The following is a 21,074-nucleotide window of genomic DNA, read 5'->3' as shown; positions in this document are numbered from 1 at the left end:
TACAATGTCTACCAACGTAGGTTCATAACATAAACCTTTCTCCATTCTTTCGACAATTTTTCAACCCCTAGAAATGCATTTAGCTTTAACCAGTAGAGTGGTCCTTTGAAGATGAGATGTCTATTTTTCGCTGTTCACTGATGACACCGTAATAGTCGGTACTGTGCATAATCCGATTTTATAGATAAATCACCTATTATCAAATTCTGTTTAAAAATTAAGTACCAACACATGCTACTGAACTGATTATTATCAACAGTTGCATGAAACAATTACATATGTAGACCGAACCGACTACTCATTACGTGCCTATGAACAACACAAGTTTTACTATTATAAGTACAGGTGATATCAATATAATTAATAAAAACAGTGTCACGGATATTTAGATACGTCGCCAAGATTTTGATAGATTCCTATATTGTAGTAAACCACCAAACAAATTTGGAACACAAACCATACAATGACATTGAACATATATTTTAAGTTTTTGTCTTATCTAAAGCTATTTATACAAAAAAAGAAGTTCACAACATTCTTGAGTGTTAACAACCATTATCACATTAATTGTAGTAACAAAATAATTTACTCTTATATTAACAGCAACTTTAATGTGGGTACCTAATACCTATAGGCTATTTATGTAACCCGCCAAATCCTTGGTAATCAGTGACAAGCAAATTGGCGAGCCTAGGACATTTTGTGGAATAACCAAAACACTGAGCCCGCTGGGTCGCTTGCTCATACAATCATTTTATTTATTTTATTTTGTGTGGCCGGGGTTCTATTCCAATAATCAATACACTTACAAAGATCCATGGCTCGAACCATAGACCGTCAGCTCAGCCGTCGAGCTTCCGCTTCACTATGCTAAGCGATTCTGTCGGCGTTTGGGTCATTCGGAACTGATTAAGAGACAGAAACAAGTCAATAATTGGTGACTTGTGTCTACATTTGTTCAATATTTTGAAAACGCTGGGCACATTAATATATAGAAATGGAATCGTTATAAGACCAATTTGTGCGCCATTATATCTATGTTTTGTTTTATCACATGGAACAACCAATTCAGAAATTCTCTTTCGAGCTGATACGTTTCAAACTAAAATTACTCTAAAACGAATAAGTCCGGATTCTTGCAGAACACTCATACAAAATGGGTTTACATAACATAATAATTACAAAGAATAGGTACTAACATAAATACAAACACCACGAAAGAGATCAACACATGAGCGACACCGACTTCCAAACTTTCATTCGGGTTTATAAAATCGACCAACAGTTAACAGGCATTACATCAAATACAAATATATAAACTATTATAATATCTTAACGTCATGCACATCAACGTTACATGAGACATTTACGTACCTATACGTAAATCGATCTTGCTATCCCCGAATAAGAACAAAATATCACCAAAATGTAATTTGTGGGTGACGTTAGCATACTTACTGAGAAAGATATGGGTATTTTACACACCATGTAATTTTGGATCCTATAGCGAATTTGAAGTTAAACCTCTAGCTAGGGCAAAATTAAGAAGCAAAACTTTTAATTAATAAAAAAAGGCAGTTCGAAATGGTTTCAAAATAGCCGTCGACTGAACTCTCTTATACGAGTATAAAGTAACTATATCGAATGTTAGTCACAATTCCTATGCGTATGTACTATATCAGTTTAAAAAAATGCTGACAGTAATTTAACAATTTGATGATTGTCAAACCAAGTAAAAATGAACTAATTAGTTCCGTTTAGTCATTTGGTAGGACCTATGAAAAACACAAATTCTTAGACATAACACAATACACTCCCCACAGCCAACATCACTTATCCAAAAACTTTGTCACAAAATATCACTTGTTCTCAATAAACCATTCAACTTATATTCATACAAAACATATAGCAACACTTAATGTAACACTTCAATACGAGGGACGGTCTAATGTGATTTATAACTATTTGGTACTTATTTGTGTTATTCTCAATAGCCGAAATCGGACACTGTCCGAAATGTATACCCATTGGCCATTACGCATTGTGACCAGTGCAGTTTATCCGCAATGTCTAGTTTCCGAAGAATAGTTAAAAAAACCTACTCATGTGCGCTTGCTTTGGATTGTGGAGGTATCTTGGTTTGCTCACTTCGCGTTGCGTGTAATATAACATGTAATAAGAATTAGCCAAAGAGCCTTTAAATGAAACAGTAAAAGTAAATGGAAAATGCAACTTTTGTTCAAGAAATAACATTCTACTCTTATAAAAATAAAAATTCGCAACGTGACATGAGCAAACAAAGATACCCTGACCCATAATGCGAAACAGGGGATGCGCATGGGATTTGGCTTTGCATTGTGGGTGAATAAATATGCCCAGAACGTGTTTTGATTAAATTGATTTACCCATTCGTCGGAAAACTAAACTCTTATCGCATTCGGAGTAAACCGCAGTGCCCACAACGCGTTAATGGTTATAAATTTCGAGCATTGTCCGATTTCGGCTATTGAGGATAAGATTTGCACTACAGGTATGAAATATCAATTCCAAAATGGACGGAACTAATGAAAAGAATAAGAAAGATAATGGTACAAAATTTGTTTCTTTCGGTACAAATGAGTACAAAATGAGTACAAAATGTCGGTATCAACAGATTTGCCAAATGAATAGATGTAGGAATCTCTCGAACATTTTGAAATTTGACTTTCCTCTAGATATAAAATACATGACAATGTCACCAGCACAGAACGGTTAGCAATGTTGACAATTAGTTTTCCAAGAGATGTCATTTGTGGAGCGGCGGATGGGATCACAGATCATTCGTGCAAGTGCTTATATGCTCAGTGTAAAAAAAAGCGAATTTTCACCTTTTGTTTTACGACCGTTCTGAAAATTCCAATTCTGAATTGTCTCGTGGCACTTTTAAAGATTATGAAAATCTATAAGATTCTACTCGAATATAGAAAGCATATTACTTATGTCGATCCAACTGTGTCGCCTATTAGGTACTGTTTACTCATTTATGACCGTTTGCACCGACAAATTTAAGTGTAACTAAGCTTAAGCGTAGCTTAAAATCCATGACAGCCATTGTCGCAATAATCATTGCCATGGATTTTAAGCTACGCTAAGCTGAGCTTCACTTAAATTTGTCGGTGCAAACGGCCATTAGTGTTTAAAAGTTTAATATAATATATACAGGGTTACCCGACATTCGCCGCAGCATACGAAAACGCCGTTAGCTGCGTGCAAATATAAATTACAATACGGCGTACATTTATATAGTAATGCAGGTTTCGACGCAGCATTGGTCAACGAGTTGGCGATGGTACTAGGATTCGTCACTACTTGTCATTACTCATCGGATAATTCCTGTCACAATTTTGACGCTCACCATGCATGAACCCTCTCGATTTCTTCTACTGGAGTCACCTGGATTCCATTTATGCAAGTGGACCGTTTCCGAACACTGCTGCTTTGGAAGATGCCATCCGTGAATGTTCTGCGGGTATCACTCATACCCAACTCATGTCTGTGACTGCAGAATTTGAAAACCGATTTCATTACACGATTGCTACTGGCGGGGACTTATTTGAACACTTACTATAACGGCAGATGCGACGCAATTTCTTTTCTTAGACTGCTCTGTTCTTTTTTTGTGTTACCGAAGGCTGTTTCATTTTTAATGTAACCGAAGGCTGTATTTTTTTCTTTCGAATAAAGTACAATTTTCTTTCGTTGTTTCCTTGTGCTCATCCTGCATGATCCTTTTCCATGGAATTTCTAACGTGTCGGCCGATGCTGCGTCGAAACCTGCATTACTATATAAGTGTACGCCGCATTGTAATTCATATTTGCACGCAGCTAACGGCATTTTCGTATGCTGCGGCGAATGTCGGGTAACCCTGTATACATTCCGGAACGCTGTACCTTACAGTACCTAACAATTAAACAGTGGATCAACGTAGTTAAATGTTAAATTTCGAATGGTCTGAATATTCTGACTGAATCCCATCCACTTGCACATTTGTTATTTAGTCTGGTCATTATATGCCAAGAAAAAGCATTAAAAACCAAAACCAAATAAAATTTGCTACAACTTTGTTTCTATACATTTTTTTCGATGAAACGCATCGTTTTTAAGCTACGTCCTCTTGAAGATGAGCAATTTTCAGAAAACTCACGTTTTCGATCGAACTCTTCCCTATAGCTAATTATACCTGTTCACTTTTTACGTATGCACAAGTGTATTATCACAGATGTAAATATATATTTAAGGTAGGTACATATTATGAAATTGTAGGGAATTAAATTTCCTTCATGAATCACTGACATTTGCTAATTTATCTTCAACTCCTCAATAAATTAGGCAATATCGGTAATTTTGTGGTTACATTTCAAATTTCATTAAATGAATTATTATTATTATTATATGTATATATGTATAGAAACCAATTCATTTAATATAATTTAATAAGAATTACTTTCCCTAATACCATAACTATTGGACGGTATATTTTGTACCACTGTCTGGGCCAACCGCCAAGAAAGCTGTTTTAATTTTAACTCTCCACAATCCTGCAAAGAAGATAAAGAGGACGCCGTAGACGGGGTCAGGAATTTTAAGTACTTCTGAATTGGACATTATCTTTGCTTTACTATATTTATGTTTAATATCAAATTTTTATTGTAGGTAAAGTCGAAGCATAAACACTACCATACAAGACCAGCACAATCCATTTCTATTGCTACGTTATACTTAATACTATTTTATAGATACTACTATTTTGCATTACTTTGAGTTTTTTACGATGAGTTTTTTTTGAAAAAAATATATAGAAACAAAGTTATACCAAATGTTATGAGCTTTCGATTTTGATAAGAAGCACTGTTTTCAAGATATAAGTAGGCGAAAAACCGCAAAATTGTACCCTCAACCCCCTCCCGTCCTGCCGGCGGCACCGAAATCGCTCGGGACTTAATTACATAATCATCAGGGGACTTCAACTACGCATTCCCGACGTGGAATGGAAATTGGAACTACACAAATTATTTTTTTTTCTATTCCTACTATGACCGGACTAATTAGCCTGCGGAAAACAATTAAGTTTCATAATAAAATGTTTCACGATACCAATAGAAAATTTAAATCCCGCCTCTCGCCATAGTACACAAAAATGAAACTAGGATGAGTTTTATACATTGGAGAATGTGATTACTTGCAGTGACATTAGTAGTCATAGAGAAAAAACCACCACGCACTTATAAATCCTGATTAACTGAGCAGTGCACACAAAACCCGAGTTGTAGAATCAGGGAAGCTTACAAAGTAATCACAGTCTCTTTCTTCCTCTCGAATTACTATCGATTTGATCACTTCAATTCGATCAAATTGAGCGATGTACTGGACCCCGTAGGCGAATACAATATGTCAGACGAATTTAGTTCACTTGCTGAAACCGTGACATTTTGAACAACTGCTGGGAGTGACTCGTCGATCGCAATACTCATCTTGGAAACGGCAGTGGATGGCAATGGATTTGGTTGGTTGTAAGTGTACGAAGTTGACACCTAGACAAGAGCACGTCAGTGTTTAGAAGAAAGATCGAAACAACTACCTGCGGGTGTTGGGTGGGTGGGTGTAGCAATTCTAGTTGGGTCATAAAAAGTTGTTCGGATACGGCCATGAGTTCGGCCTGCTGCTGGTCGATCGACGCCCGAAGCTCGGCGTGCTTCCTCTGCAAATCGGCGCGTTGTTTGCGTACTTCTACGTCCTGCAAAATGCAATGGGTCTTTCTGGATTAATTTCGATTTACTTACGGGGTGACTTGTAATTACGGGTTTCATGGGTATAACAGCAACGTAATGGGGTTGCTCTACGTACTGGTGCGTTTGACTGGAGTCGCTGTTGTAGTATCTCTGAAACGAGAACAGTTATAATGTAATAAGGGAATGTGGAAATCGTACAATCGACCCTGGAGATTCAGCGGACAATGAGGTGCAATCAGAGTACATGTCGTTATCAAATTTGCTTGCGCCAAATCGGTTACACCAGCTGGATGTTGGCGCCTCCACCTGTTCGCTCTCGCTGTGATCTTTTGGTTCACGCGTCATATCACTGTAACTGAAACAGTTTATTTACTCAATCCACAAAGAGCTCACATGAAGCAGATGCGTAAGGTGATCCCGGAAATACGACTTACAATTCTTGAGTTTAGTTTTTCACTACCAAAGATGTAAGTGGGACTATGTTTTCCCAAATAAATACGTGTTCGTGTTCCAATAAAAAGGTTTGGCGAGTACTACTGAAAATTTATTATAAATAGTGACGATCCCTCTAAACTCAATACTTTCTTTTACGATTCCTTCAAATTGCCATGAAACATCTCCCTAGTGCCTCTGAAGTACATACGTTTAAAGTTTCTCTTATTAGAGCACATTATAAACAAACCCCTAGCCGCTAGAAATGAAGCTGTGTGATTAATAGGTAGCAATGTTTGATATACAATCAATTACGCGGGCAAACCAAAACGATAGATATAAAGGTCTTCAAATTCCCCTCGAGTTGTCCTCAAAGAATTAAGAGTCTTCTTTACCTAAGCGCAACTTTTTTACATTATATAGTGTATAGATGATTATAGCTGCAAGAGATAAGATGATATTCTTGCTTTGTCAACTCCTGTTTTGGTCCTTAGTTAGTTCCCACCGACACTGTGCAGTGGCGCCACTTGTTACACTCAAATTGTTGATTTAACGCCCGCCAAGATACAGACTTTATTTACAAAAATTATGATTTCATATTTTGGGGTCATGTTTAGAAGTAACTTATCTAAAAAACTGTCGGTTTACTTTTTCCATAAATCGTCTTGATCGAGAGTAAAAAAATAAAACAGATTAGCGCAATAATCGGTGCGAAACATCTAATCTTTAAACAATCGGTATTCAGTTGCTATAAACTTTAAAAAAAAAATAGTCCGAACATTTTGTAGATAAAGGTCTAAATTTATAAAATAGTTCTTAAAAAACGTTTTTGATGTACGTCTCCATTTTTGATAAACGTTATGAATAGAGTTATGATGGCAATGTTGCCGAAATCGATAGCCATAGAGAAAAAATTATAATATAAACGTTACTAAACTTCATTATATTTTACTCTATTTCTTAAAAAACATTGTTTTTAGAAAAACAAATAGAGTTTTTATGGCGGGCGCTCTTATGGAAATTTACATTGGATACAGTGGGTACAGAAGACTCTTAAGCTAGATAAACATTGGTGGTTTTTTTATGATGCGAACGACTTCTCAAAGAGGCCTCGTACTTCAATATTTCCTCGCCATTTCATTTTCCTGACTTTTATGTAAATAATAACTATAAATGAAATTTTGGCACCTCGAATAAAAGTACCTAAAACTAATTCAAAGAATTTGTTTTGCGCATGCGCATTCCTAATTTTTCTTAAGATATTATAAATGAAGTTGTAAATAAATGCAAAGAGTATATTATATATTCTTTGGTAACAGTAAAAAGTAAAAAAAGTAAAAAAGACTTTTCGTTCAACATTGGAACGATCCTATTCCGGAAGTCGCTCGCATCTTAAAAAAAAACATAGATTGTAGATCGGCACAAGGTGTGCTGTGAGTGCTGTCACCGGCAATCTTTCTTGGCGGGAGATATAATGACTGCTATTATCACTGACAGATTGACATTAATCAAAAGTTCTATATGAAAATTGAAATTTTATAGTAAATATAACTATTTATTATACAGAGTGGCCCAACGAGAAGTATACAGAGGGCTTTTAGGGTATTAAATTTAGAAATTTCGAAAAATCCTCGAACACGTCAATTTTGTATTCGAGGGGGACAATTTTTGGAATACAATTCACGAACCCAAGTCTTCACCCCTCTACGTAGAGAGCTTAACCCCTAAAATTTTAAATGGAATCCTATGGCAAATGGCACATTATTTGAAAGCCAATTTAATAGTGATTACTAATCTGCTTTGCTTTTTAAATTCTATTGATTCGTTTCGGAGATATTCGCATTTAAAATGGTTTTTTCCCCTGATTTAAGTCCTTTAGATTACTTCTTGTGGAGATATTTAAAGTTAAGTTTATGCTACTCCGCCCGGGACATTACAAGGGTTGCGAGCACGTATAACCATAGTGTAAGAATAGAATACACTATGGTATAACTCAACAATTTCGAGCGATTACCCCTGAAATCTTGCAACATGTACGGCAGCGTTTTGAAGCAAATCTTTATTATGCATGGAAGCAGGCGGAAGGCAATTCGAGCATTTATTAAAATAAATGTTGTGTGTTTAAAGTTATTTGTTATTTTACAAGGTGACTTAGATCGCATTTGTTTTGGTTTCAAATGCGAATATCTCCGAAACGAATCAATAGAATTTAAAAATCAAAGCAGATTAGTAATCACGATTAAATTGGCTTTCAAATAATGTGCCATTTGCCATAGGATTCCATTTAAAATTTGAGGGGTTAAGCTCCCTACGTTAAGGGGTGAAGACTTGGGTTCGTGATTTGTATTCCAAAAGTTGTCCCCCTCGAATACAAAACTGACGTGTTCGAGGATTTTTCGAAATTTCTAAATTTAATACCCTAAAAGCCCTCTGTATAAGTACTTCTCGTTGGGCCACTCTGTATATGACAATTCTGTTTCTATGGAAAGGTTCACGACGGTAGAACCTAAGCTTGCTATTTTTGACGTCTCTAAATTCAATTCAAAATTGTCAGAAGCTTTACAATGATTTATATGCCTTCTGCTATAAAATGGAGTTTTTTATTATACACGACGATAAAGGGAATTCACTCAATGGCTAAAATATCGCTTTATCTCGTCTTATATAATAAATCACTATTTTTCTAGCATGGTTCTCCTTTTCTCGCAAGATTTTACCACAACCTTTTCTTGCTCTGACATGTAAGTAATTAGACAAAAGAAAAAAAGAGTGAAACACTATAACCCAGCAATTTCCGTATTTCTGGACTAACCGAAGGCACCCGACAAACTCACCTCATGACCTGGTGCGTACAAACAATAAATTCCGGTTTTGAGTTCCACTGGTGATAGGTGATGTAAAATCGGGTTTGCAGCCAAATCCACTGTTCGCCTTTCGTTAAAAATCTGTAATAACACGACGTACCTTCCCCTTTGACCATCAACGCCTTGTGGCCCTTAATAACCTCGTCTAAATCGTCGACATGATAGTAATCATACCCGGATGTCCCTAAAAGTTCGAACGGTAAATAGCCAATGATGCTAGACGCTCTGTGATCCAAAAAGAGGAACTTCCACTCCAAGCTGTGTCTAGAGCTAAACTCATTCTTCGACGAGTCTTTCAGGGAAATTTCCTTTAAGATTTGGGAAGTTTGTAACCTAGCCGTTCCGACAAATAGTTGTCTACAACAAGCAAAACTTAGATAAGTTGTTTTCATAAGGGATGCTCACCTCGTCTCCCCTTCGGAATATCCATTATATCTGCTATCACTTTGATCATCACTGGGATCTGATTCTAAAAAAATTGTAGTAGGTGTAGAAGGAAGTTTTATTGCAAACGTCCTCGAATATTTATCAACGCAATAACGGTAAAAGTAATGAAGGCATTAAATTATGCGACAAGGTTGTTTGAAGTAAATAGCAATGTCTCGTGAATACACTTACTAAAATATCCAATTAAATGCACAAGTTCAAAGTAGGTGCGTTGCGAGAGATCTGAATCGCCTCTTTTCAAGTAGCAAGAAAAGGATATTTGTCCTTTTTGGTCGGGTGTAAAGAGGACGTTGTATAGACTGTTGTGTTCCTTTTCGGTCGCCATTTCATAGATTGTTGTGTTTAACACATCATTCTGGAAAATAATCGTTGGCACACCTTAAATTATATACATAATATCGAAGAAAATAAGGTATCCTTGACTTATGAAAGCGAAATTTATACAAATATAGTTGATTAGTTGCATATTATAACTGATACTATCACTTAAAATCTCTTTTGTGTCTTTTCTGTGTAAGGGACCGTGATTAACGAATCCAAAAGTTCACTTAATTATATACGAGTACTTGGAACAGATGCTAAAATCAGATTTGCCCTGTGGCGTTCCCCATGGTTCTGTTTTAGAATCCCTATTATCTGTGCTATTATTAATGCATCTTTAAATGTATCCTACAACCATTCGAATTAAGAGATAGATAGTTAAATTATATTGGTAAATTTAAGCAAGTGAGCGGCATCATCGGCTTGGAGCAGTGGTTCTCAAAGTGAGTGCCGCAAGCACTTCATAAGGGTGCCGCGAAATTTTTAAATATTTACATAAGCTTAAAATTACATAAATTAAAAAAGGAATTAAAACAATTATAAAAAAATGAATATTCGTTTTTTATTACAATTCTGTTTTTTAGTTTCTATTTTATTTATTTCTATGGTTCATAATTCATTAATCAATCATAATTATGCTGGTATTGCATTACCACAGACTTTCTCAATCTTATAACATATTTGGGGTGCATATAGGGTGGTATGGGGAATCGAAAACGTCCTATTTCGGTTTTGATCCGTAACCATCTTCAAGGTTGTTGAGGGTGTCAAAATTTTAAGTGTCATAACGGCTTGAAAAAACTTTTTTAAATTTTTTTCGCATACATTGGCCAAAATGGCTTAAAAAACTACAAAAAAGTTCATTACAATTTTTTTGTGACTTCCTTTGTTTTTGAGAAGTTTTGAATTGAAAAGTTAAACTATTTATTTTATTTTTCTAAATTTCATTTTTCTCTAAAAGTAAGCATCAAAGTGAAAAATGTTAATTACAAAAAAGATGTGTCTTGATGAGGTCTACAAAAAAAGACTTCTACACTTTTTGCGTCGGGTTCAAAATATAGGCACTAGAGGGCATAAATGATACACCATGGGCAAAATAATTTTTTTTTTCAAGACTTCTCATCCTTCATCTCTTTACTAACTGTAAAAAAAGCAAAAAAAAATAATAATACTAGGGGTACCGCGAATTTTGTTTATCAATTAAGCTGTTGTTGAAGATTTTTGACCATTCAGGATGTACTTCCGGTGGTAAATGGTAATGACACACAACTTACCGGAAGATAACCCAACAGTGTCGTAATATTGTCTGAAGCATACAGAATATGCCCCGAAACGGAAAAGACTATTATAAATCCGTCAACAGCATCCAATACTAAATGGGTAAACTCCTCATTGGTCAAAAATGAAGGCTTCCAATCTTCTTGGATCTCGTGCGCTCGAGAACGGACGGCAATTTCTGAAAATAGTTATACATTGTAGAAGATGGCTACGAAACTGATTAATACCATTGTGATGCTTCAAGAACGATATTGTCGATTTGAGGACGGTCGATTTATCCATCTTTCTTCCACCGGACGAAACCATGGAGCTCAACTCGTTGAGCAGTAGATTAAATTGGTCCCTTCGTTTCTTCTCGCTCAAATTTCGCGATTTTCTGAAGCGTTTGTTATCACAAAGTGCATCGTTGAGTAAACAAACTTACCGTTTGGTGTCCTTGTCTTCGTACTCTTCGTCCATGGTGTCACTGTAACATATTCCCAATTATTATTATTATAGATTTTTTACTTTTTACGTTAAATTAACACTTACGTCCAACATGTTTATTTTTGTTTCATTGAAAAAAATCGTCATTTCATTACGGAGGGTAAAAAAACCACCCATATCTGATTTGAGGAGGCTGGAGTGGACGATTACCGCAGCAGGGTAACAGAACAAGAAAATTACATACATTAAAGTGAACTTGGAGCTGGGAATTGCCCGCAGGAGTGACTAATTTTGATATCTTTGTTAAGAAACTTTGCGGTCGCATTCAAATTAAAGTTTCATTTAGGAAACGGTTAGCGCGGGAGGGGGGGGGGCGTATCAACTGTATCCCAGCGTTACAGTGAAAATCAACTCCAAGCATTTTACTGTATTGTAACATTATTTTAATATGACTTGGTTATCTGAATCAATTTGTTACATGTACCACAGTAACTGGGGATAATATGACGTATAAGTTTTTATTTTTCGATGTTGGATTCTAGAAAAATTTAAATACTTAACTCGAAAACTGATACTATAAAAAATAGCAACAAATGAGCACAAAATTATTATAGGTTCATAAATTGGAATTTGCGTATCGGTCCTTCATGGAGCGATACAGTTTTTACAAAGGTTCTTAAATGTTACACCGTGTGTAACAGGTGAAGTTCTACACGTTTTTATAATTTACAGTATAGGTATACGCAATTTGCATTAACACTTAACAGATTACCTCGAATTATGTAAACCACATTTAAGGCCGGTCTTTCATGTGACCAATAAATATGTCTCAGATTAATTTCTTAGAAACAGATGTATGCACTTAGGTTGTCTATAAAATAATTATGTTAAACTGAATTATGGATAACGGATCCATAAAGAATTACCATAGATATACACAAACTCTGTGGAATGACTAAATAATTTAGAGAATTGCTGAAATGATAAGAAGTACTTCGAACCAATGTGAACTCACCGTCATGTCTATGTTTTTTTGCAGCGAAGCCAGAACTGTGAGCCGACAGAAACACATTACCATCGCCTAACAAGCTTTCGGAATTAGACGTCACAATTACATTACAATGCTCAATATTATTGGGTTTTTGTATATTGTTTTGCAGAAATTTCGAAAAGCCAATGGGAATTTTTGGAAGGAATTTCCATTTCCATTGGCGCACCGTGATTCCAATAGAGTACCTAATTGCTTTGCATATTTGAAAGTGACAATAGGCAGAATATATAGTCTCCGCCGTAACATCAAAACCATAAATCGGCGGTACCAAAAGAGAATATAAATAGCTAAATTGTAATGTTATGTTATTAAAGCTATATTAATTACCATAAACGGGTACGGCTTTTTCCAATTTGAATACCGGCAATCCTGCCCTTTATGAAAATGTCATTAATAATAGAAAGAAGAATAGAAGTTTGACTATAAAAATAATATTACGCGCATCGTGCAAAATAATACTAATAATTCAATTATATTTACGACTTACTCAGAACGATGTCCTTTTCCCTTTTTCATATTGGATAACTTTTTATGAAAAATGTAGGGGTTGTTTTAACTTATACTTCCAATACAAAAAAATCATTAACATTCCAAAATGCATATTGACTTATTAATTTATAAATCAAGTTTAAAAAAGTTATTTGTTTAATTATAATAGTCATTTTCATAAATACTGTTACATTCTCACTCGAACACCCTATTGATTTCACTGCACCGAATTGGGGTGCTGTTCTTCACGAATCTTTTTACATGCACATTCACGATCGCGTTCACAATTAAATAGAATACAGCACATTAATGTAAATTACGAAGTACTTTCAATGTAATAATCTTGAACACGCGATTCAGTACACTTGTAGCGCACTCCTTGACTTAATGCGCACGCGTAATTGGCTTCTAATCAATCAAATTTGGAAGGTTGACATTTAGAAGCGGCAAATACGTAATGCGTCATTTTTATCTGCTGGAGGAACGCACTTTTAGACTAGCTTCGCTTCCATCTTTTGCGAAACTTCCATTATTTGTCACATGCTCTCATTTCGATTTTTGTGATAAATTAACGGAATTTACTCCCTTTCGCTCTTCTAGAATAATGAGCCTTAACGAAGACGTTTTCAAAGGCAACGATTTCGATAGGTATGTAAAGGGTAATGTTGTCCTCTCGCCAACGTAAGTAATATGGAGTTAATTGCAACAGGTAATTTTAGATTCGGCGCCGTAGGTAGGTAGGAAACACGAGCTCTGGCTCAACCCTCAAAGTTAACAAGCAAGACTTGTTAAGCCTTACCACCAAGAATTAAGTATCCATTGAAAGTGCCGCTATCGCAATTGCTAATTGCTAATTGGTGCAATGTAAAAATAAGATCAATATGCCTATAGGCAGCAAAGAATAAAAGGTTCGGCGTCAATACAGTATTGATTAGGAAGTATCTGTAATTTGTAAACCCTACCCCTTGTCAGACCCTACCGTAATAGTCTAAGAGCTGGCGACATATTTCACTAAGCGTCTCTTATATGGCTAAAAAGTCGCGGGCCGCTAGGTACGGGGTTCGCCTCAAGTAACCCGTGAGTCTGCCAGCCCAAAGCCGTTGCGTTTAAGCACCTAGCCCAGGTCAAATTTCAAATAATTAATCTAATCGAGGTTTAAACTGCTTTTATGCAATCCTCGGGCTTTAAACCATTCTTTCAGTAACAAAAAAGAGTTTTTTCACTACTAGGCGTCTGGTGACATGATTATTAACCTTTTTTCCACTTGTAAAGTAGGCTTTCTCGGCATTTGTTCAAAGTAGTTAATAATCTGGACATTATTAACTAGTAGTCAATAATGAGAACTGTCACGCTGTCACTTTTAGAAAACACAACCCGAAATTTCGCTCAATAAACGTTTAGACAAGTTCTCTAAAATGAATAACTGCCACCATCCGACATTTCCAGAGAAATTACATACCTAAAATTATCATATTTTGAAAAAATTCGAACGAAATTACTCTTTGAAAATATCTCAATGACAGAACAAAATACGGCCTGTTTGACTTGTACTTCTACGTACTTGATTGACATGTTAAATTAAGAAACAAACAATTCTGTCCAATCGTTCACTTTCTTATCAATATAATTAATTTAGAGGATTTCAGGTGCTAGTAGTGAAAAAAATAGTATATATGGGTTAGATGGAAGGGCAGAAATAGTACCTATGTATGTTTCATTCCATTACTGAATCTCGCCCTTTGTACACATTTCTATGTAATTTAACCTAGGTACTTATTAAAGACATTTATTATTATTATAAGTATACCACGGTAGTCTATTATTGCCTTCGCACCTTGCACCCCTCGGCGCAAGCGCCTCGAGATGTAATCTTGGTGCTCAGGCAATAATAGGTACTGTACTTCTCTTCCTTGATATATAATGTACTATGTATTTAATCCCTTGATACTTAATATACTATTATAATATGCTCTTATGCAACCGACCGCGACCCTAGAACCATTGTATATGTATTACATATACAATGCTAGAACCTATAGTATAACATTAATAAAACGCAACATTGAAAAAATGAAATGGTAATTAATTTATATACTTAATATTTTTTCAATTCCACGACTAAATTTTAATGTGGCACGTGTATATAATTTCTATAGCTGCTGTTAATAATAATTTAGTATTGCCCGGCTGAATGAAATCTGTTCACCGCATCTTTATTTCCCTTGAGTTTTCTGGAATTTTCCAATTTGATCACGGCAGCATATTTGGTGGCACGTAATTGTAATTCATTTTTCACTTGATGGGGCAACCTTTTTGACGGCTGTCTATTATAAACACTTAGATTGGTAGCACTTTTATTTTCACGACGATGGAATGGCTTGGCAACGGTTCGATTAGCAAAACTTTTCACTTCGCTTGACTTATTTTCCACTTTTTTATTATTGACCGTAGACGCATTTTCCATGGCACTCAAGCTCGTTTTCTCCTTCAAAAAACATTTCCAGCCGTTTTGCTTTACACGAAGAAGGTCGTCGTTGCTCGGTTGATTGTTGAAAACCATTCTAAATAGGATTCCCAAAATTTTATCCTCCTTACAACGCTATAAAGTGAGCAAACGTTTTAGTGATGTGTCAATTGGAAGTACCTGCACTTGTACATTACTTCAAACATCATTTTAGACGTTTGCGATAAATTTAAGATATCTTTAGCTGCAAGATAATTCAAAACTGATAAGAACGCCTTTGAGGTCAGATTTTCTAGCTTCATTTCGTTCCTCGACAACGAATCGGCGTAGTGAAGCACATGTCTGCCAAATATGCGCTCAATTTCCACTTTTATGGATTTGTGCTCGTTCAGCTCTTTCAGGGGACACTTCATACGCTTCGGATACACGTGTGGACCAAAAGTGATGTTCCAAATGTTTATTATCACCTGAAACATGGATGTTATGAACAAGCTGATAGTATAACCAAAGATTATATAAACGTATAGGTACTCTTTGGTATAACATGTAAACTTACGTCTTCTTGCGTAATTGTCAGGCCGCAATAGTCTCGACATGGAGCCGGCGTACGAGCGTACAGTTGCAAAATTATATCTTCAGCAGTTTTCGGCATTTTTAATCACACCTGAAAATAGATTTTGACGTTTATAACTTCAAAACCACTCGATCTCTTAGTAGGTAATTCTGATGTTTCGAGTTAAAAACAATCGACGGTTGCGCGACGCGACTGAATGAAGACAGGTATGCGCGAAAAATAGACTTACTGGGCTAAGAATGAACACTACAAAAATAGGCAAGTACGTACCAATAAAATACCAAGGTAATAACGTTCAACGAAGCAAGATCACATAAGTTTGTGCTCGGATGAAAATAAATTGAGAGAACACGTATGTTTGGAAATCGTCCAGAATGTTTGTTTACTCTAATCTCGAAGATATAGTTTGAGCAAACTCTTTTCACGACCACTGAACTGAAATGAACTGATTTGAACCGTACAGAAAAGAAAAGTAAGTACGTGTATTTGTCAGTTGACACATACGAGATTGGGGTTAATGAAGCAAAATGGAAATATGCTAAATCTCACTTACGTTGTGTGACTCAAGTGCAAGTAAGTGTGGAAAATCACGTACGGTAGGTACCTCAACATATGCATTGGGAAAATACCTACAAACTTTTACTACCTAATCTTATCTGCATTATAAATTTAAACTCAACATTCCTTTACATTTTGGTTAATTGCTGATCTCAGATTTTGAAATAGACTAACGAATTCATGGACACACTTGTGCATTGCCAAATGCGAGGTGTTATCAGGACCCAAATCCAATACACTAGCGTACGTGCGTCTTTTAAGCACGCAGTCGTCATAATAATTATTATTATTCGGAATTTAATTGTGGAGAGAAAGTTCCCATGGCGGCATGTTTTTGAGGGCGTCATATTGGATTGCCACATAAGAGATTCAACCCCTAAATAAATACGCCCCGTGCCCAAGATTGTAAAATTATCTCAAAATATTTAAATATAACAAACAATTAATTCAAAGACATAACATTTAAGCTGCATTCACAATGCAAGAATTAGCAATTACCACACTACTTAACGTAGGAGTTTAACATACCATAGAAATAGAACATTATACCGTTCACAATGAAATCAATTAGAAATTACACTTAACACTTTATTGTAGAAGTAAACAAACTCCAAACTTCTGCGCTAATTGCAATTGATGCCATGCACACGGTGTTTGTGGTAGGTACCTACCATCAGATGAAAATTAATAAACTCGTTTCGTCGCCACATGGCGGGTATGATTATTACCATCAGAGACAAGGTGTATTAAACGTAAACAAAAGGTGGTATATTTATTTCAAAAAATGCTGCTGTTAATAAAAAAAAGAAAACTTGTTGCTGTTGTTAATAAGATACCTACAAAGGACATTGCTGTCACGTTTAACAAGCTAATTTTGTGTATTATGAATGATGGTTTTTTTCTTTTAGTTGCGCGATCAGCAGCGCGACCGCAACAGGTGCGCGTGATTCTGTTATCAATATCATACACATTAAACTGCTTACATACAGACATGGAACCAAAAGCCTTTACATGGACGATTTCCACAAGAGGTTAGCCAGGATTGTGGTGATTCTATAGCAACGCACACTTGGTTGTCTGAATGTGATATCTTCCCGGAGACTGAGGGTTAGCAATACAAAATCAGGTCATGAACACAGGCAACTATAAAAAACACATACATAAAGACAAATCAGTGACAAATGATTCTTGTCGACTCTTCACAAACATCAGAAACAATCCAACATACAAAATCGGCATGCACACGACTTGCACAAACAGAATACAAACATCGACACGATCAGGTAGCTAAAATCATACATCAAAAATTAGCTCTTAAACATAATCTCTTAACACATAAGACACCATACTACAAATACACGCCACAGATCATACTTGAAAACAACACACACAAATTATATTGGGACAGGACACTACTCACAGACAAAACTATCCACAATAATAGACCAGATATTACACATATAGATAAAAAACAAAAACCCATTTGTATTATAGACATTACCATACCCAACACTAACAACTTAACTAAAACACATGCAGAAAAACACCGCAAATACACCGATATAGCTATCGAGCTTAAGACGCAATGGAGAATGAAATCTACTGTTATATAGTCCCCCTATTCTTAGTGCTACACCGTAGTTATACCAAAGACAATACACCACAATTTACAACTATTAGGTTTAGACAAAAACACATACAAACATTTACAACAAGCAGTCATTATCAACACATGCCATATTGTTTGTAAATTTCTAAACATAACACAAGAAGATACTATATACATACACAAATGATCCACAAAGTATACAATGTAAACAACAGTACTCGCTCACAACACGGTATACAGCATACTGTAATAACAAATGATACAACATATACTACAATCAGAGATTCACTTCTGAAGCAAACCACATTATCACGACCCATTAGTATTCAACCCAAACGCAAAAACCTAAACAGCACTTTAGACTCACAACATATACCTACTGTAATATCTCCACCCTTAACTCAACCCACCACACAAACACAACTTCCTGAACAAACAAAAAAGAAACACTTAAGTACACGATATAAAATTGCTAAACCTACAGGAATTATTATAATTATTTTTTTGTTTTGTTTTCCTCTTTCCTGATAGCGTTGGCTATTGTGCCCATCAATATAGCTATGTTGGTAAGTATGAATTACATACTATCCCTAGATTTCCAATGTGCGTGTGTGAATTTTTTTTTCTGGACCCTACATAAATTCACCAGACACATACACTAATCGTTACTTGATTTTAATCCGTGCGATTAGTTAGCCAGGCTAGACCTGAGTTCTGACAAGAGAAACACCGACCATAATAATAATAATGCATTTATTTTCACATCATGACAACTTAGACACAAAGCTGAGAATAAATAAGGTGGCCAAAGCATATACCTACCTAAGCTGTAGGTATGGTGAAAATCACAGGGGATATTGCTTCTGTCTTTGCAAATAGATGCAAGTTCTGATCTACCATCAATTCCCTGAAGAAATAAGTGAAATACTTACTGTTCATCGTGCAAAACTGAACTTGTAAGCACTTTGCTTATTAAATTAAATCAGACGCGTATTCAGAGGGGGGGCTGCAGCCCCTCCCGAAAAGTTGCCAATCATCTTAATATTTTCTGCCAATAAGGAAAGGATATGCAAGAACGGGAAAAAAAGAGTGGGTATTTAAAAAGACATATTTTAACAGTTTGGGTTACGCTTACCTAAGCTTACTCACAGGGCTCGAATTATTAGCAATCCATAGAGATATTGTGATTACCGATGACATGGTAATTGATAAATTCGTAGAATGTAAAAAAAATAGGAAATTAAATTTCGTCTTGTAAAAATTGTTTTATGTATTTAAAAGTTCGAGCCCCCCCCTGAACAAAATTTCTGGATACGCCACTGAATTAAATGAATATATAACAAACTGTATATAACACATAACACATTAAAAACAATTTACAAAGTAACACAGATAAATATTCTTGGACGGAATAAAACAGTTATTTATGCATCAAGGGCATGAAGGCGATATTTATGCCAAGGGCGACAGAGCCCGAGGGCTTCCGGTCCGAGAGTTAAATATCGACTAATGCCGGAGGTGCCAGGTGCGTACAAACTCCGCCAATATATTTGACAAGCCGTTTGAGGGCATAATGAGATGACTGCGAAATCCGGCATTTTGCAAAATGCCTAGGCATTTCGCGAAATCACGCATGCAACAGGCAAAGTAAGAAACGGAGCTGTAGTTCGCACTTTGCCTGTCTCTCTTTAGGAATTTCACGAAATGCCTAAACATGCAGGCAAAGTGCGAAAGCTTCGTCATTTCCCACAGATTGCGCATACAGCGTTGCCATTGGATGGTAAACAACGCGATTTACTGTAAGTGCTCGCTAAATATTGCACTCGCGTTTAGACTGCATTTTTTCTATGGGTTTTCTGTTGAGTCACGCTTTGGATTGACTGTGAAGAATATATCAAATGGGGGAAGGCACTAACGCGACGGTTTTACGTTTGGCACCGCTGTACGCGCAATCTGTGTAAAATAACCGAGCATTCTCACTTTGCCTGAATATTTAGGCATTTCGCGGAATCCCTAAAGAGAAGCAGGTGAAGTGCGAAGTCGAGTTCCATTTCTCACTTTGCGTACTGCATTGGTCATTTCGCAAAATGCCTAGGGATTATGCAAAATGTCGGATTTCGCAATTTGCCGGTAACATATACAATATTTTTTCTACAACTGAACCGATTGTTAATTAAATTTGCTGTTTAAGTTCAACTTTGTCACGTGCGCGAAATACTTTTTTTCACTCTTGACGATTTCGCGCACGTTGTCAAGGGCAACCTTACTTATTAATTAACCGTTTAAAAATCTAGTACTTCGCGTTTCGAAATTCGTCTGAAAATGACAGGTTTTTTTGACAGTTGTAGAAATAGTTATTTGTTTCATTAGTACAAAAAATGTCAGTTTTCGGGACGAGGAAGATAGTTGCTGGACGACGCGTTAGCGGAGTCCAGCAACCTTCCGAGTCCCGAAAACGCATTTTTTGTACGAATAAAACATAAAATTTTTTCTCCAACCCCCTTTACTTCAAATTATATTCGAATTTAGATTCAGTCACAGTTTCACTACTAGTATAAGAACTTCTGCTTTCTTGTCCTCACGTGTCATGCCACTCTAGTTTTTAGGTTAACTTATAACCTATTCGTTTTTACCTTTTACTTCTCACCTCTCGCGACTTTGTAGGGAGCAAATCTTGAGGTAGCATCTTCTGCCGTTTCTATAATCTCTGGCGGAGTGCAATCCATGTCGCTATCAGTTTCAGTCATTTTATTGTATACACAATTAATATTGTTATATTTTGTATTGAAATA

General features: G+C 36.0%; 2 protein-coding genes across 7 annotated transcripts; both read right to left on the bottom strand.

Moving 5' to 3' along the window:
• Window positions 1-459: 459 nt before the first annotated feature.
• On the bottom strand, window positions 460-14,266 carry LOC116174215 (circadian locomoter output cycles protein kaput). 3 transcript variants are annotated; one of them, XM_031492105.1, is made up of 11 exons: window positions 13,076-14,265; window positions 11,536-11,577; window positions 11,339-11,487; window positions 11,108-11,289; window positions 9,684-9,867; window positions 9,471-9,534; window positions 9,036-9,422; window positions 5,968-6,118; window positions 5,821-5,919; window positions 5,619-5,774; window positions 460-5,571 (listed from the first exon to the last, which is right to left on the bottom strand). In XM_031492105.1, exons 1-11 carry the CDS (start codon window positions 13,102-13,104, stop codon window positions 5,374-5,376), a joined length of 1,641 nt encoding a protein of 546 aa, XP_031347965.1. In that variant the 5' UTR covers window positions 13,105-14,265; the 3' UTR covers window positions 460-5,373. The 3 variants fall into 3 exon arrangements, with proteins under 3 accessions (XP_031347965.1, XP_031347964.1, XP_031347966.1); XM_031492104.1 differs by having other exon boundaries at window positions 5,968-6,124; window positions 13,076-14,263; XM_031492106.1 differs by having other exon boundaries at window positions 5,430-5,571; window positions 5,619-5,767; window positions 5,968-6,124; window positions 13,076-14,266.
• An 873-nt stretch (window positions 14,267-15,139) lies between these two features.
• LOC116173801 lies at window positions 15,140-17,220 on the bottom strand. 4 transcript variants are annotated; one of them, XM_031491504.1, is made up of 4 exons: window positions 17,202-17,220; window positions 16,098-16,205; window positions 15,739-16,008; window positions 15,140-15,676 (listed from the first exon to the last, which is right to left on the bottom strand). In XM_031491504.1, the coding sequence occupies exons 2-4, from the start codon at window positions 16,191-16,193 to the stop codon at window positions 15,251-15,253; spliced, it is 792 nt and encodes a 263-aa protein (XP_031347364.1). In that variant the 5' UTR covers window positions 16,194-16,205; window positions 17,202-17,220; the 3' UTR covers window positions 15,140-15,250. The 4 variants fall into 4 exon arrangements, with proteins under 4 accessions (XP_031347364.1, XP_031347363.1, XP_031347362.1 ...); XM_031491503.1 differs by lacking the exon at window positions 17,202-17,220 and adding an exon at window positions 16,669-16,806; XM_031491502.1 differs by lacking the exon at window positions 17,202-17,220 and adding an exon at window positions 16,386-16,556.
• Window positions 17,221-21,074: the final 3,854 nt, after the last annotated feature.

Source organism: Photinus pyralis, unplaced genomic scaffold (genome assembly GCF_008802855.1).
Source record: "Photinus pyralis isolate 1611_PpyrPB1 unplaced genomic scaffold, Ppyr1.3 Ppyr1.4_LG6, whole genome shotgun sequence".
Taxonomy (NCBI): Eukaryota; Metazoa; Arthropoda; class Insecta; order Coleoptera; family Lampyridae; genus Photinus; species Photinus pyralis.
Note: the sequence above shows the minus strand (reverse complement) of the source record. Positions and strands in the feature narration are given on the sequence as shown.